Below are 15,419 nucleotides of genomic sequence, written 5' to 3'. Positions count from 1 at the left end.
CAGCCGCTGCCGCCGGGCTGAGTTCACCCAGCGCCGCGCCGGGAGGGGGAAACCTGCAATGAGGCCTCGGCCCCGCGGCTGCCCCTGAGCCCGCCGTCCTCTCGTCCGGCTCCGCGCGGCCCGGCGCCCCCATTGCGGGAGCGCGGCGGGGGCTGCCGGAGCCGCCTCCGCAGGGTACCCGCCGGCGCGCCCCCCTCCCCGCCCTGCGCGGCGGCCCCGGCGCTGCCGCCGCCGCCGGCGGGGGTACTATGCTCACACGGGTGAAGTCCGCCGTGGCCAATTTCATGGGCGGCATCATGGCTGGCAGCGCGGGCGCCGACCACGGCAGCGGCGCGGACTTGCCCCTCCGCTTCCCCTACGGGAGACCCGAGTTCCTGGGACTGTCCCCGGACGAGGTGGAGTGCTCCGCGGACCACATTGCGCGCCCCATCCTCATCCTCAGCAAGGACACCCGGCGCCTGCCCTGGACCACGGGCTACGCGGAGTGAGTACGCCGCGGCGAGCAGGTGGAGCGCGGCCGAGCCGCTGCCCGCGCTCCCGGGCGCACCGGCGGCGAAAGGCGGCGATGCCGAGGGAGACCCGGCCGGTGCCGGCGCTGCCGGAGGCGGGGGGAGCGCAGCCGCGGGCCTGCGCGGCGCGGCGGGAGCGGCGGGGGAAAGATGCCGGGGGAGGGGAGCGGCATCCCCGGCGCCGTGTGTCCGGCCCCGGCCGCTGCTCTGTATCTGGGTGGCTCCTTTCTGGGAGCCCGAGGATGCAGACCTTCAGCTGCCCTAGAAAGTCCCGGCGGGAGTGGCCGGTACCCGGGTCGGCGAAGGATGGCCAGGGGCAGCACCGGGCTCCACCGACCCGTAGTGACGGCTACAGGGGCGCAGGGGCCAAGGATGGGATACCCTCCGGGTACTGAACAGCCGTCTCGGTCCTTGACCCTGGAATAAGCAGGGCTTTTGGTAGGAAACCCGGTTTGGTTTGTGCGTGTGTAAATATTTCCAACCCCCCAGGAATGGGGAAATGTGTGGGGTTTGGAGCAGCTTCCTGTGGACCTGACAGTCGTTGTGCCTGCTGGTGGGGACTGGTCACATGTCTCTAAAAATGCTTTTCAGTTTGGGGAGACGCATGAGGACCACAGGCTCCAAACTGAGAAAAAAAAAAAAAAAAAAATCCATTGGCTAACCCCCAAACTGGGCTTTCCAAAAGGTTTGTTGCCTTGACTCACTCATATAATGGTATTTACTTTAGAGGGTGTCTGATCAGGACCTGGTTGTAGCCTTGCCAGCCAGGCGAAAGGCAGTGTTCCTTTGGATGCATCCAGCTGGCAGTGGGAGTAGCTGCAGAGGCAAGGCATGTCCTTGCACTTGATGCCTTTATCGGTAGGCACATTGTTTTCCTTAAGGATTCTGGGTGCAGGATTCAGTATTTGGTTTCTTTCTGTTACTGCTTCTAAGTCTTGAGCATGTCTGGCCATCCATTGTTGCTACCATTGTTGCTTAGAGATTACTAAAGTTACTGAGTTAGCCCTTTCACACCACAAGTTGTTCTGTATAGTCTCTTCAGACATATTTGAATTCCCCAAAAAGCTATTGCAAAAACTACAGTGAAGGCTTCACATTGTTAATGAGCAATCACTGGCTTTATTTAAAAGGTTGTAACATTATTGGGGATGCTGACTTGGGAGATTTAAAGAGTGATTTTAATGAAAGATTTAAAGAATTTTAAATTGGATTGTTCTCCTCAGATTAATAAAGAATTGAATAAGATACTGAGTAAATTCCCCATGATCCGTAAGTTTAAATATTTAAAAGTAAGCTCTAATTTTTCTGCCACTATAATGGTCCCTTAAAAAGCCCTTACCAAAATAAGTACTTGCTGCTATTTTCAGCTTTGGTGAAGTTCTGTGGCTTTTAGCAAGTAAATGTAATTGCAAGTTGGTGACAAAGTGGAAGGGAGGTTCTCTGGCTCCCAGGTGTGTGCATCCCATGAGCTTCACCTGAGACTGCTGGGGCAGAAAATGTGGCTGCTGGAAAGTGAAGGTTTCATTGACCCTGTTGATGAAACCTGATGTGAGAGATTATTTGGAGATAAAGTAAATGGCTCTGGTGGTCATGAAAGCAGAACATACCAGGATTGTTTTCGTATGCTTGTTGCTCTTCCCTCTTGAGCTTTGAGCAGCTTGGTTAATTGGGAGCCATAAAAAAGTCACTAGCTTTTTCAGTTCCTGTTGTAATCTATGTGAAAAGAAGTTGCCCTTTTGCTTTGTCTCTGGTAGCTTTTTTTGGTGGTTTTTTTGTTTGTTTGTTTTTGTTTGGTTGGTTGGTTTCGGTTTTTTGTCTCATCCCCTTCCCTTGCAGTTAGTGGCTCTAGTGCTGGTGGAGCAGATAGGTGGTACTTGTTAGAGAGAACTAGTGAATGTGCTACTGCCCCCTTCCCAGAAGTATGTACATGGTATTCCAAAATCGGGGTTCATTGTAGCCTCAAGATCTCAAATGCTTGCTGTGGAGAAGCTGAGAGGAAAGCAGTGCCACCAAAATCGCATTGTTTTCCAAAGGCAAAGCACTGAAGAATAAAGAAAAAGAAGAAAAGATGGACAAACTCAGATTTTGCCAAATACAAACTTTTTTTTTTTTTGTTTTACTCATACTGAGCTATTACCAGGCTTTCTGAAAGTAATTGTAAGACTTGCTGGGAGATATGTGTTGAAACTATGTTTTTCTTTTGAAACAGGTTTGAGTTACATAAAGAAAAGAAAGCACCAGGAAGATGAAATTACAATTATACACATTCTGAAGTTTGTTGGCTTGGGAAAAGCAGGGAATAAAGCACTTTCATGCTATTATTTAGCATTTTGTTAGTGTCTATATTAAGGAAACTATCAGAACAATGTTTGCCTTTTGTTACAATACAAGTGAGCACTTACAAGAATGTTAGGAGGAAGTTTGGTGTCCTCACAAGCAGCTCGTGATGTAACACAAAGGTCAGCTGTTTAACTCAAATCTTGCTAGATTGCTTTGGTGAGAAGACATGAGAGAAGACATGCCATACCTGCAGTGTGCCAAGGTGCAGCTTCCCTGGGCTATTGCCTTTTCTGTGTTTTCATGTTTTAGCAAATCAGCAAAAGCAATTGCAGTGTTTTGTTTGTTGGGATGCCTATGGACACAGGGATTTTTACTTCCTGAAGCTAATGAGAGGTTTGTTGTAGACTTAGAAGGTGGGGATTTGGCCCAGAAGGTGTAAGGAGATGTGTGCCACCTGTACTGTATCTGCCCTGATGTTGTGAGCCATTGCACCGCAGGGTTTGAGTCAGTGGATTTATGTTCCACACCCAGCAGCAGAGTCTGTCTCACTACCTTTAGGAGGAAATTCTGGCTCTGAGAATAGGTCACCTGGAGGCTGAGTTTCAGGAAAGCATTTGTAGCATTCATGTTCTTTAGTTGTAAAACATGTCAGTTTACAGATGATCCTTGAGTTCCTTGATCTTGCGTTGGTGTTTCATCCAAGCTGGGGAAGGCATTTCGGGGTTAGACCTACTTCCCATGCCAGACTGAAGCAGTTTGTATCTACAAAATAGGCACTTTTTTAGGGGATTCCTCTTGTTTCTTTGATTCCTGAGGATTAGTATTTCTAACTAAACAACATATTGACAAAGCAGCTCACCCTGTTGACTATTTCTTTTCCCTAGAATCTGTGTGGTATGGGCCTGTTCATCTGACTTATTCCCCTGGAACAAGCACTTCTCCTTCACTCCACTTTCTTCCTCCTCTTGTACTGAACATTTTTTGTAATGGGTATTTTGCAATATTGTTCATTCAAGTAATATATTTTAACTTATTTTTAAAATTACCTACTGAGCTCTGTGATATTATGTAGTGAAATGTAAATTAGCCTTTATTTTTTATTATTAACGTTCCCTCTTTTAATGGAATGATCATTACGAAAAACATGTAGGCAGGTGAATGAAGTCTTCAGAAACATACTTGGTACTGGGATAAAATATTGTTGATTTTTGACATTTTAGTGGGAATCCCATAGAGACTCAGCTTTCCTTAGTCAGTGAGCAGCCTAAAGGTTGTCTTCTGAAATGACTGTCCTGCTGTCTCTTCCTTGCATGAGAGCCCTGAGACCTTGAATTTCATTTCACCTCATACAGGATGGCAAAAGGCCATGTTTCAAAGAGATATTCTTATACCACTGACACTTGACTAATGTTCATCAAACTCCATAGAAGCAAAATTAAAATTGTATCCCACATCCAGTAAGCTTTTTAATTGTCTTTAAAGGTATTGTCTTATTTAGAAATAAACTTTTCAATTTAAATCAAGGGGGCCCTATTTCTGCATGTGGTTAGCTGGCATGCATCAGGAATGACCCTGAGAGAGGGTAGTCTGCTAACAAACGTTCTTTTAAGTCTGCCTTTAATCCAGAGGAGTAAGGAGATTTGCTACTCTCTGAAAAGTTAAGTGATTTATTTGAATAAGGGAGGGTGGGAGGGATCCTGCCTCACACTTTATTTACTTGTCCCTCCCTCCAGTCTGCAAGCAGCTGCACTGCCCAGGCCACTGGGATCTCCTCTGGAGCTTTCCCTGTCTGAGCCACGAGCTGTTTCTTGAGCTTCTGCTTGGATTGCCCTGTAACTGGCAGGGAAGTTTCTTCTTTGGTCCCTTCCTGTGCTGTTTTCAGTGTGTTATGCTGCTTCCCTGCAGCACTGCTGCTAAGCAGCCCCAGTGTTCAACTCTGAAAGTAACTGGCAAAGTAAAGGCAGGAGCAGAGAGTATGTAACATGAAATGACCCAGATGATATTCACTGCACCTAAACTCCACCCAGAACATTATTTTTCATCTTTTCCTCTTTGCTTTATCTTCCTTTGTGAAGGCAGAGGGTGAACAGGGTGGAGCAGAGCCTACCTCTCCTAGTTGATTTCCTTGACTACATATGGTATGATAAATTAAATGCTAAATTTGAAAATGACAAACAACTAGCCTGCTGCTCATGCTGGTGGAGTTGCAGAGAAGATGCAACTGAGTACCATTTGTGGTAGAAAAACAAGCTTAGTCATTTTCCATCCATTTTGAATGTATATTCCTACAGTTCAGATATCCAGTACTATAATTGCTTTTCCAAACTGTATGAATCCTGGGGATGGGACCATAGCTGGTTGCTTCTGTGTCACATGTGTTCCTGTTCCTCTCTTTGGTCTTGCCTTTCTGCCATCTCTTTGGAGAACTTCAAAAGGTACTATCAAATACACTTAAGGGATGGGGGGAAGATTCAATTGTACATTGTCTGTGTCCTCATGCAAGAGACAATTTCACCTGCCTTTTTAATTTATTTTTTGAAAAATTCTAAATGACACTTCAGACACTTGCAGTTCTGAGTTATAATAGGTTTCCAGAAACTTGACTTTACTGGTATGTGTGTTTCTTGGCTTAAAAAGTCAGTTTATTATCCCTGCAGTGCCTTTTGTTTGATGAGACAAAGTCCGGGCTGTTTTTCCGTAATGTTACATTTCAGTGATACTGTGGTTTCTCTGCTCTGTGGGTCTGCAGTAGAAATTGCATTTTCTCTTGGTGTTGGTGGCTGCTGACCCATAATGAATGGAGAGTTGTAGGTGAGGTATGATTACCGTGTCCTTCCAGCACTATTACAGTGGCAAGTTGTTATAGTTCAAAATGAAGAGGGGGAGCAGTTTATGGATTTATTTTTTTTTCTTCTCAAAGTACTGGATTTTTTGTAAGGCTGATAATATTGCATCATGTTTTCTCATGCTCTGTTTCTTAGTTTGTAGCAAATGAATGTACATGAGAATTAAATGGAGGTTTTAGTTAATGCCACATGAATTAAATGGAGGTTTTAGTTAATGCTGAAAGATTCCAGCATTTCTCAGTGATCATAAACACTTTGGTGAGTTAAGATAACACAGAAGTATTCATCTAGCTTTCATGTTCTGTCTAGACCAAACTATTTATTAAAATGCTAAGCCTTTTAATAATGTTATGAAGCAGGTGAAAGCTTAACACATCTGTGAGCTGAGGCAAGGCAAAACACAGAAAACACTTGTCCTGAGTTGAATGTTTTGATGTTGGAGGATAGCATAGGGCTTGCAACTACTGATTGCTTATTCTAATCCCCATTGCTTCCTATTAATGGAAGATAACAACACCACAGTCCTGCTCCTGTGAATTGGAAGTGATAGACTTTCTAACCCTCACCTGGGAGCATGACTCATACCCCATCTGTAAACACATTTCTTATGTGTGTTCTGTTTGGTACAAATTTCAGGAGGAATGAGACTCATGGGGAAAGGAATACTTTATTTTATCTTGTTCTGTTTGGTTGTCAGGTTATGTACACAGAAATAATGAATTACTTTCCTTTTTAAACTTTTAAAAAAATTCTTTGCAATTCATCTTTCTAGATGAAAATATTTTCTTTTATTCCTTTTGTAGTTCAGAACATGAGACTGAGTAGGATCTGATGAATGAACTAAAAACTCAAGTCCTATGCATGTAGCTAGAGACGACTGAATGTTTTTCCTCTGTATGAATTATTCTTTTATGCATATTGTAATGTTAACTTTAATGTACATTGCCTGGCTCTTGTTTAAGCCTGGGCTCATATAAAACTGCCTACAGAAACCTCATGATAATTTTAAGAGCTTCAGAAGTCCCTTTCCTTGTTTAAGACTGTATGCTATAGCATCTAATATTTATGTAATGCCTCTAATCTGCCAAAGGCATTGCAAGTAATAATTTCAGAATAACCTTGGAGAAAAATGTACATGTATAAATGTACTGCTTCTTCCAAGTGAAAAAAATTGCAGCCGTGGGGATAAGTTTTGGCAAGAGATTTGACATGAATGTGGAGAATAAATCTCAAGTTTTAGGTTCTATGTTTTGATGACACAGTTATTTTTCCTGCTGTTGTGTACTTGGCTTTTTCCTATATGGCCTCTGATTTCTTAGAACTTACAGGGGTAAAAGGAGAAAAATAGAAAGAGCAGAAAAAAGGTAAATCATGCTCAGGTATTTTTAACACTATCGAAGTTGCACAAATGTGATTCCTAATGGGACAAGTATGAAATTCATCCCTCGAAGCTGTCTCATATTGCTAGTCCCTCAGAGGCTTAAGGCTAGTGTTGTCTCAGATGTTTCTGAAAGGCTTGCTTGAGCATGGTCCTGGCTTCTGCCAGCAGAGCATGACTGTGTCCTCCCAGGTAGCCTTCCTTTGGACCCTTCTGCCTTGGCCCAGGGGGCAGTCAGCAGCTGGGACCTGCAAACACTCCAGCTTGGTTCATTTGTCTCTGTTGCAGCTGCATCACTCGGGATAGGTGTAAGTGGGAGTGGCTTGGCACAGTTATCACCAGGCATAAAGTAACCTGGCAGGGCTGTGCTGCCCCTCGGGGTGAACTGCTTGGAGCCTGTGGATGTGATCAAATGAAACATGCTCAGTTTGACCTTGAAAGGAGGCAGTGCTGCAAAGCACAGGTCATTCCTCTGATGGGAGCTGTGTGCCAGAGAAAGAAATTTGGTTTGTGGGTTTAAGGATGGGTTAAGGCAGCTTTGTGAGTTGAATCCCAAATAAGATTTGGAGTGGGGGAGTGCTGTTAATGAGTGCAGAGAGATAATTTAGGCAGAGCAGACATAGCTGCTTTGCTGTGGCATGAGGCTGGAGTAGGTGCTATATCTGTGATGGAGCAACATTTGCAAGGAAGATAGAGGCTCCTGAACTACATCTAACCTGGCTCTTAAACCACTTCCCCTTGGATTTCTGTTCTGATTGAACTATAAAAGGCAAGAGATCCTGTTGGACAGCAGCACCTTCGTATTAGTTGTGCCTTTTGTTGTCTCTAATGATTTTTTTTTTCTTGCTTCCTGTTAAACAGAAAGAGAAAGGTGACTTGTAAGAATTGGTTCCCGTTTGGCCAGTCACATTTACTTGGTAGGGTATGTTTGGGATATCCAGGTGTAATACACATATTATCCAGAGTGGTTTCCTGATCAGAGGTCAGGTGGAGTAGGTCACAGTTTCAAGTTCTTGGGGCACTAAACAGGGAGCAGAGCTGGTGAGAGAGCTCCTGGCTTGTGCCGAGCTGCTCCACCCCTCAAATCCAACTGACACAGGGTGGAAGCTTTATGGAATGGTAATTAGAGGGCCCAGCAAGCAGGAGATGGCCAGCAGCTCCACTGAAGCCTTTTGGCTTCTACAGTACTATCTCCCTCATCCAGCAGCACACTTGCTGCCTAGTGGATGCTGCCAGCTCTATTTGGGGTTATAAGTGCCATGGTTGCTAAGTGGTCGATGCTGCATGAGCTGTTAGTGGTGAAGCTCATAAAATGGCTGCAGGCCGGTGTGATTCCTCCTCCCAATATTGTATGTAAGGCAAGTGTTTGTCTGAAGAGTTTAACATTCTCCAGATAAACACTGCACACAGTACTTTGTTGGGGGAGGCAGTGCTAGCATAAAGCCAGCCAAAGGGATGTCTGTGGTTCTCGATCACAGCATGGTTTAATTGCTGGAGTCCGAGTGAGGGAAGGACCAAAATAACACCACATTGAGGCAGTCAACATTAGCAAGTGCAGTAGATCGTGCAGGAGGGTATGTGATCAGTGCTTAATTGGGGAATGCTAAAATATGGACCCTGTACATAACTCAGCAATCACACTGATTTCGGAAAGAAACTCAAATAAGAAGAGGTTTTAGGGGGCTGTGGTCAGCAGGCAACTTTCTGGCATGAAGTAGGGTGGCAAATTGAGAGCTTTGCTCATCGTTTGGGATCTGTATTCAACACAGTGAGGCTTAAGTGGGAAGAGAATCTGCTGAGGAAGTCTTGAGCTGCTTGAGGTAGAGGGGTGTGGGCAGTGCTGTGTGCTCAGAGAACCTCTGGCTTGACAGAACTGAAAATCTCGTGTGGCCCAAGTGGGGACCTCAGTGCACCATCTCCAAGACAAGCAGGAGTTGAATGGGTCTGGTCCCCCAAAATCATGTCAGCTTCTCCCTCCTCTGGTGTGGGGAGATCTGTCTGTCCACTGCTGTCACTTGTCATAATGCCAGATTGTTTTCAGCTCTGTGAGCAATGTCAGGCCCTGTAGGCTCTGCACCTCCCCTCTTATGAGAGCAGTCTGAGGTCCAGGTGGTGACCATGCCTTAAAGGTGAATAATCATTTCTAATATCTTTTTCCCCCTTCCTCTTTCTTCTTCCCGAAGTGCTACCCTAAGGTGTAGTTGATCTTGACTGACTGTTTTGATGCTGTTCAGTTCTTTTGCAGGCAAAAATTGAAACAATCATTTGAGACAGCTTTTGCCTGATTTCAGGGAGAAAGGGTGAGGGGAGAGAAGAGTAGAAGACCATGTGCCATTGTCTTTATGCTTTCCATGGTAGTATTTTGCTACAATAAGGGGAGAAATACGCTGAGCTTTGATTGCATCTGATGTTCTGTATACCACGGCTCAGAAATCCTGCGGCAAAATATCCTTGGACTGGCATTAGAGGTCAGTGAGATTGCCCCTTTATAGGGGCAATCTTATAGCTCTCTTTCCAAAGTCTTTGCAGTTAATTTCTTCTTTTATTTCATCTGCTGGTCCTTATCTAAGTGCCTTTTGTGCTGTCCTGTCTGTGTATCTACTCCATTCCATAAAGGTGCAGACAAGAGGTGAATTCTTTCCTCTTCTCTGCTCCCCACTGTGAGCCCTTCTGGATTTCCCTGGTTTGTTTCTCTGCCCTTTGTGTCCTGTTATGATAATTTCTGCTTTCCAAACTCCCTGCAAGGAACAAAAAAGATCCATCTCCAGCCAAGTTCTGCAGCAGATCACTTTTTTTTCCCTGCCAACGTTGATTCATTTAGGCCAAGTATGATTTTTCTATCTTTAGGTATGTGTTAGAGACCTCCTCAGAAACAGATGATGCGTAGTGCATGTTTGTAATGCTGTAAAATACCTGTCAGTCATAACTAACAATCTGGTCCTTGGTGGAGTTTTACATTAGAGGTGGGACTGAGGACACATCTCCAACTCTGATAACTTGAGCAGTGCTCCATTTTGTGCAGATGTCTTGTGAAGAGACAAAATAAGTTACCTTGCTGTCCATCAGAGATCCCTGTATTTTCCAGATGTGTCAGGATCCATGTGAGCTCATGAATTTTGTTAGGTTTTGAAACAATTTGAGTGAAAGGTGGGTTTGGACAATATTTCCCACCCTTCCAGCTAAGGGCCAGTAATATTAAAAAAAAAATTATTATTCTTATCTTTTCCCCTTCTCTCTTGAGAGAAGTTGTTATTTTATTGTTGGTTGTGGACTTCTTTCTTTTTGATTCATTATCTCTGTCACTTGTCTGGGGAGAAGGAGAGGGCTGTGAAGAAGCTGTGAAACTTAATAATGGGCAGCAACCTTTAAATTGATTCAGGCCCAACCTTGGTACGTGAGAGCAGGGAACTCTTCAGCAGGTTCATGGTTGCACTGGATGATCAGTTTCAAAGGCAAGGAGCCCCGTGTTGCCCTCCTGTCCCTGCCTTGCTGACCAGGCTCATGAAGCAGCTGGACAGCTCTGCTCCTACCCTGGAGTGCAAAGGGTTGCACCTCCCTTGGCTCCAGTGGCCATGGGGAGAGGGGGTTAGTGCCTTTTCCTCTGTCCCATTGCATCCCTCCCACTGTTAATTCCATGGCTCCAAGTCTGTGCAAGTGCCTTGGCAGGCTCAGGGAGGGTCTTGGGTTTTTAATTTGCTCAGCAGTACATGATGCTTTGCAGAAGCCTGTCCACTAAAGCTAGGGTCCTTAAATTGCTGCTTTTGAACCCTCATTTTGAATAACATGCTGTTTCTTCTGAATTGGTATTAAGAATCTTTGTTTCATGAATGAACGCTAAAGTTTGGAATTGAAACTAGATTTATCTGAACTAGTTTTTGTTTTTCTTTCCTGACCTTATTTGTAGGTGTCTTGACTCAGAAATATCAAATCCTTAAAGATAAATGAGGAAAAAAGAACACTTCTAATTTCCTTACTTCAAACTCACAACATTTATCCTTTAGGAAGTTTAAAATTGTACAGTGAAACCTGCATTGTATTTGTGGTGCCATGGAGGGGCTGGAATATGACTTTAGATTTTGGTATTTGGAAATAAAAAATAATAATCATAAAGCTAGCCTCAGTGGTTATTGCTGCTTATGTCATGACAAAGGTCAAAGTTTTCTGTATGTTTGGTTTGATATGAGTGACTTACATTTTGAAGAACGTAAATAGAAAATTTTCTCCCCTTCTTCATCTTTCCCTTTGAACAAAAAAAGAATTGGTTTTCAGCTATTTTCATGAATAATCTGAACATCAGAACTTAGCCATACCTGCTGTCAACCATAATGCAGGAACTGCTAAGGCATTAAAATGTACCCTGATCTCTTTAAACAGACGTACATCAGCATCTGTCCTGGAGGGCAATCCCCTCTCCCTTACCTTGTCACTCCTCTCATCAATCACATCTCCAAACCTGGGCTTTCAGTTCATTTTGTTGTTCTTCTCAGTAAACTTTAACATCAATGTCTCCACAGCCCTTACAAAATCTAGATGGTAACTGCCTCAGGCCATGGTTCCCTCTGGGTTACTTCTCAATGTCATTTTAAGGTCCTTCTATCCCTTTCTGGTGGTGCAAAGCCGGGAATTACAGTCTGGTTAGTTCCTTTGGCAACCTCTCCAGAGTAATCCCTGAAAATCCTAGGTTTATGGATGGTAATTCTATTAGCTGTTCAGCAAGCTGAGTCTGGAAGAATGCAGCTGGTGTGTGGGAATGTGGAAGTTCCCCATCTCTGCCTTTAATCCTACTTTTAGAGGGGAAAAAAGTTGCGGGCTAATGTGATTAGCTGTAATTCCATTCTTGCTTGGTTTTAGAGAAGTGTCTGATTCCTGAATCACAAGCTTGTTCTGTGAAGTGCCTTCGTAGAGAGGGGAGAAGGAACTATTATGGCAGCTCAGCTCATAAAGCTTGAAAAAGCACTGGAATCAAGAGAGGAAGAAACTCCAATAGCCAGCAGTAAGTTTCTAGTTCTTGCTGCACAGCATAATTTAGGAATCTGAAGCTAAGAGCATGTAAATGGAAGCAGAGCATAATCCTTTCAGGTGAGTGTGTGTATAAACATGGGCATGGAACAACTTAGCACACACTGCCCGTGGTTCTTTGGGGCTTGGCAGCCCAGGGGTTTGTGTTGGGACTGTGTTACCAGCTGATATGTGACAGCTGCTGCTGGGACTGGCAGCGGGGCTGGTTTAGCTCTGCCCAGGGATAGGGCTGTCTCTAATAAAAGCAGCAGCTTCTTCCTGAAGAGAATGATCTGGAGATCTCTTTTCTCCCTTGAGGCACATCTTTTTAGTGCTAAGGGAACAGGAGGATGGACTTCTGTGGGAGTGCCAGCGTGAACTGTTGGAAATGCTGTTGGGTGCTGGAGAGGGGAGAGGCAGAAGCCACCAGGACAAGAGGAGCACTGTGCCACAGCCTGTGCCAGCGTGGGCATGGACAGCACCTGCTCTGGGGACAGAGGGCAGCAGCCTCTTGTGTGAAAGGCAAAATGCAACATGAGCAGATTAGCTGTCCTCAAGGGTTCCATGCTCCCTATGGCCATCATTTGGGGAGAAGGAAGTGTTGCCCTCACCAGCTCAGCCTGCTTTATATTTCCTTGGGAAACAAGGGAGAAGGCAGGAAAATCCTTGTTCATGTCTGTTTGGTGGAGAATTTAAAATAAGTGTGCCTGGTCTTGGGGTCAAATACTGCCTGAACCCTCTGTAGTGAAGAGCTCTGGCCAGGATGAGGGCTCTGCCAAGGACTTAACTTATTGCTTTTTTTGTTCAAGCAACAAATTTGAGATTCTTCAATTCAGAGAAATTGTGTGAATTGAGGCTTTTCCTTGACTTCCTGGCAGGTTCCCCCTCCTCTGGTGTCCTTTCTTGCCAATGTGGCTGCAGTGACACTGGGCTAGGGAGGTCCTGATGGCAGCTGCCCACAGAATTCCAGGGAAAAGAGGGAGTGTGCAGGCGCTGCTGGAAGGGTGCATGGCCAAGCTGTAACACAGCTGCTTGGTTCTGTTCCTAAAGGATTGCAAGGTTGGGAGCAAATTCACTGAAAAAGGAGTGTTAGTCACTTCTGTCTCCTGTGTTGAGTTGCCTCAGGTGTTGATCCTGTTACAATAGTTCAGATGCTTGGGAGAGATGATGGTGTAGCAACAAAATGTTGCAATACTAATCCTATAAATTGATAGGCTTCATCAGGCTGGTGTTTGAGAGGTTGTTTGGAACTGCCTTGTTTACAAGTAAAAACTCTCGCTTTGTTTGAATGTGGTGTGAAGTACACTGCCTCTCTTGCACTTACAATCCAGATGGTTTGGTATGTGGCTTAACTGCTGTGCTCTCTCACAGCTTTCTCTAAGGCCAGAAAATAACCGAATACCTTCCACCCAACAGCAACCAAAAGAATCCTCAAAGCTCCTCCTATCAAATAAAGGGGGAATTTCTGTTCCTTTTCCTTTGAATTGCTTCATACTGCCTGGAGAACACAAAACCACTGGAAGAGTAGATGAATTTCATCTTGGAGGAATGTAGTGGTCTTTGGCAGGGATGATTTGAAGTAGTGTTACATAGGTACCTGTTTGGAAGATACATTTACCCTTCTAGTATAGCTTTGGAAAGCATGCCTATGATCAAAGTAGGATGTGATAGTAGAAAATGGGGTGCCTCTGGAAACTACATTTAAAGCACAATAAGATTGTGTTCACCCTTAATTATGGGCAGAGTTAAAGAGGAGTAATGATTGGAAAAAAGCAAGTAGGGGACATGGAGGAGTTGAAAGAGGGGAACAAAAAGGAAGGCTAAAAAGCCAGGAGAGAGCACACTGAAGGCAGGCTAAATATTTTTATGTTGGGAGAGAGGTTTAGCAGGAGTAGAAGTCCCTGTGACAGAAAAGGAAAGGCTGTAAACAGCAATAAAGATAATGCTTCTCTGTGTAACTTAGAGTTATAGGCAGAATTCATTGCATGAGGACATACCAGAGAAGTTTGTTAAAGATGTAGTTCAGGGTCTCCTGTTTCAGGAATCCCCAGGACCCTGAATTCAAAGGTATTTGAAGTTAAAGACGGGTGTCTTGAAAACTTAAAATCTTCCCCCACTCCTTTTTCTTTGAAATAGAGAACTTTTTCATGTTTCCTGCATGACAGGCGTCTACTGGGCATTAAGGGGATTGCTGTGCCATGGTTGGGTTTGTTCCTGAATTAACCTCTTTCTTCTCCCACTCCCACCTGTGCAGTAGAAAGCAGTGCAATTAGTAGGGCACAAACTGAGCTGCTGAGAAAATTCTTCCAGTTGTTTATGTTGTTTGGAATGATAATCCAGAATGTTGTGGCTTAACTCTGGTCAGCAAGTAAGCAGCAGGAGATGTTAGTCACTCCCCCACAGTGGGACTGGGAAGAGAATCATTGGGGTAGTCGTGAGAAAACTCATGGGTTAAGATAAAGACAGTTTAATAGGTAAGGCAAAAGCTGCACATGCAAGCAAAGCAAAATAAGGAATCCATTCACCACTTCCCATGGGCAGGCAGGTGCTCAGCCATCTCCAGGACAGCAGGGCCCTATCACACATAATGGGGACTTGGGAAGACAAATGCCATCACTCCAAATGTCCCTCCCTTCCTTCTTCTTACACCCAACTTTCATTGCCAGCATGCTGGCATATGGTATGGAATATCCCTTTGATCAGTTGCAGTCAGCTGTCTTGGCTCTGCTCCCTTCCAATTCCTTGTGCACCCCCAACCCGTTCACTTGTGGGATGGGGTGAGAAAGCAAAAAGGGTGCTTTGATGATGTGTAAGCTTTACTCTCCCATAATAAAAGCATCTCTATATTTCTGACCCCATTTCCAGCACAGATCCAAAACAGAGTCACACACAAGCTCCGAGGAAGAAATTTAACTCTATCCCAGCCAAAACCAGTGCACAGAGGAAATACCAAAAGGTAGGACAGGGCCCTTCCATGGAGACTGCAATAGAAAACAAAAGTGGCAGCAAAAACTGGTATGTAGTTTTTCTGCATGGGGAGAACTTCCTTTAAAAAAAAGAAAGAAAGCTCTTTTAATGGTAGGCAGCATTTTCATTTTAGGAGTGTACCTTTTAACATTGGAGAAGGCAATTTTTTTTTTTTTTTTTTTTTTTTTTGTTTAAAGATGGATGTGCTTATTTGATGGTATTCCAGAGTAAAAACTTTTCCCCAGAAAAGAATTGAGGAAGGCTACCTCACCAAGAAGAAAAATAATTACTGCTGGCCATTGGCATAATGTAACATCTTATTCTTTGTCTTTCAGTTCTTGTGTAATATTTTAGCTCATATTTCAGAAAAAAAAAAAAGACAAGAGAAGTATATCCAGATACCCCTTTCCCCCCCACCTCTTCTCCTGTTGAGAGTCACAG

At 44.3% G+C, this 15,419-nt stretch overlaps 1 protein-coding gene across 1 annotated transcript in view; it reads left to right on the top strand.

Annotated features, from left to right (window-relative positions):
- The first annotated feature begins 248 nt into the window (after positions 1-248).
- Positions 249-15,419, top strand: part of PPM1H (protein phosphatase, Mg2+/Mn2+ dependent 1H) — a 127,281-nt gene continuing 112,110 nt past the window's right edge. The window contains exon 1 of the mRNA XM_050969695.1: positions 249-484. Within this exon, the coding sequence (XP_050825652.1) occupies positions 249-484 (236 nt within the window). The remainder of the gene's footprint in view (positions 485-15,419) is intronic.

This window comes from Serinus canaria, chromosome 1A, assembly GCF_022539315.1.
Source record: "Serinus canaria isolate serCan28SL12 chromosome 1A, serCan2020, whole genome shotgun sequence".
NCBI lineage: Eukaryota > Metazoa > Chordata > Aves > Passeriformes > Fringillidae > Serinus > Serinus canaria.
This window is presented reverse-complemented; position numbering and strand designations above follow the sequence as displayed.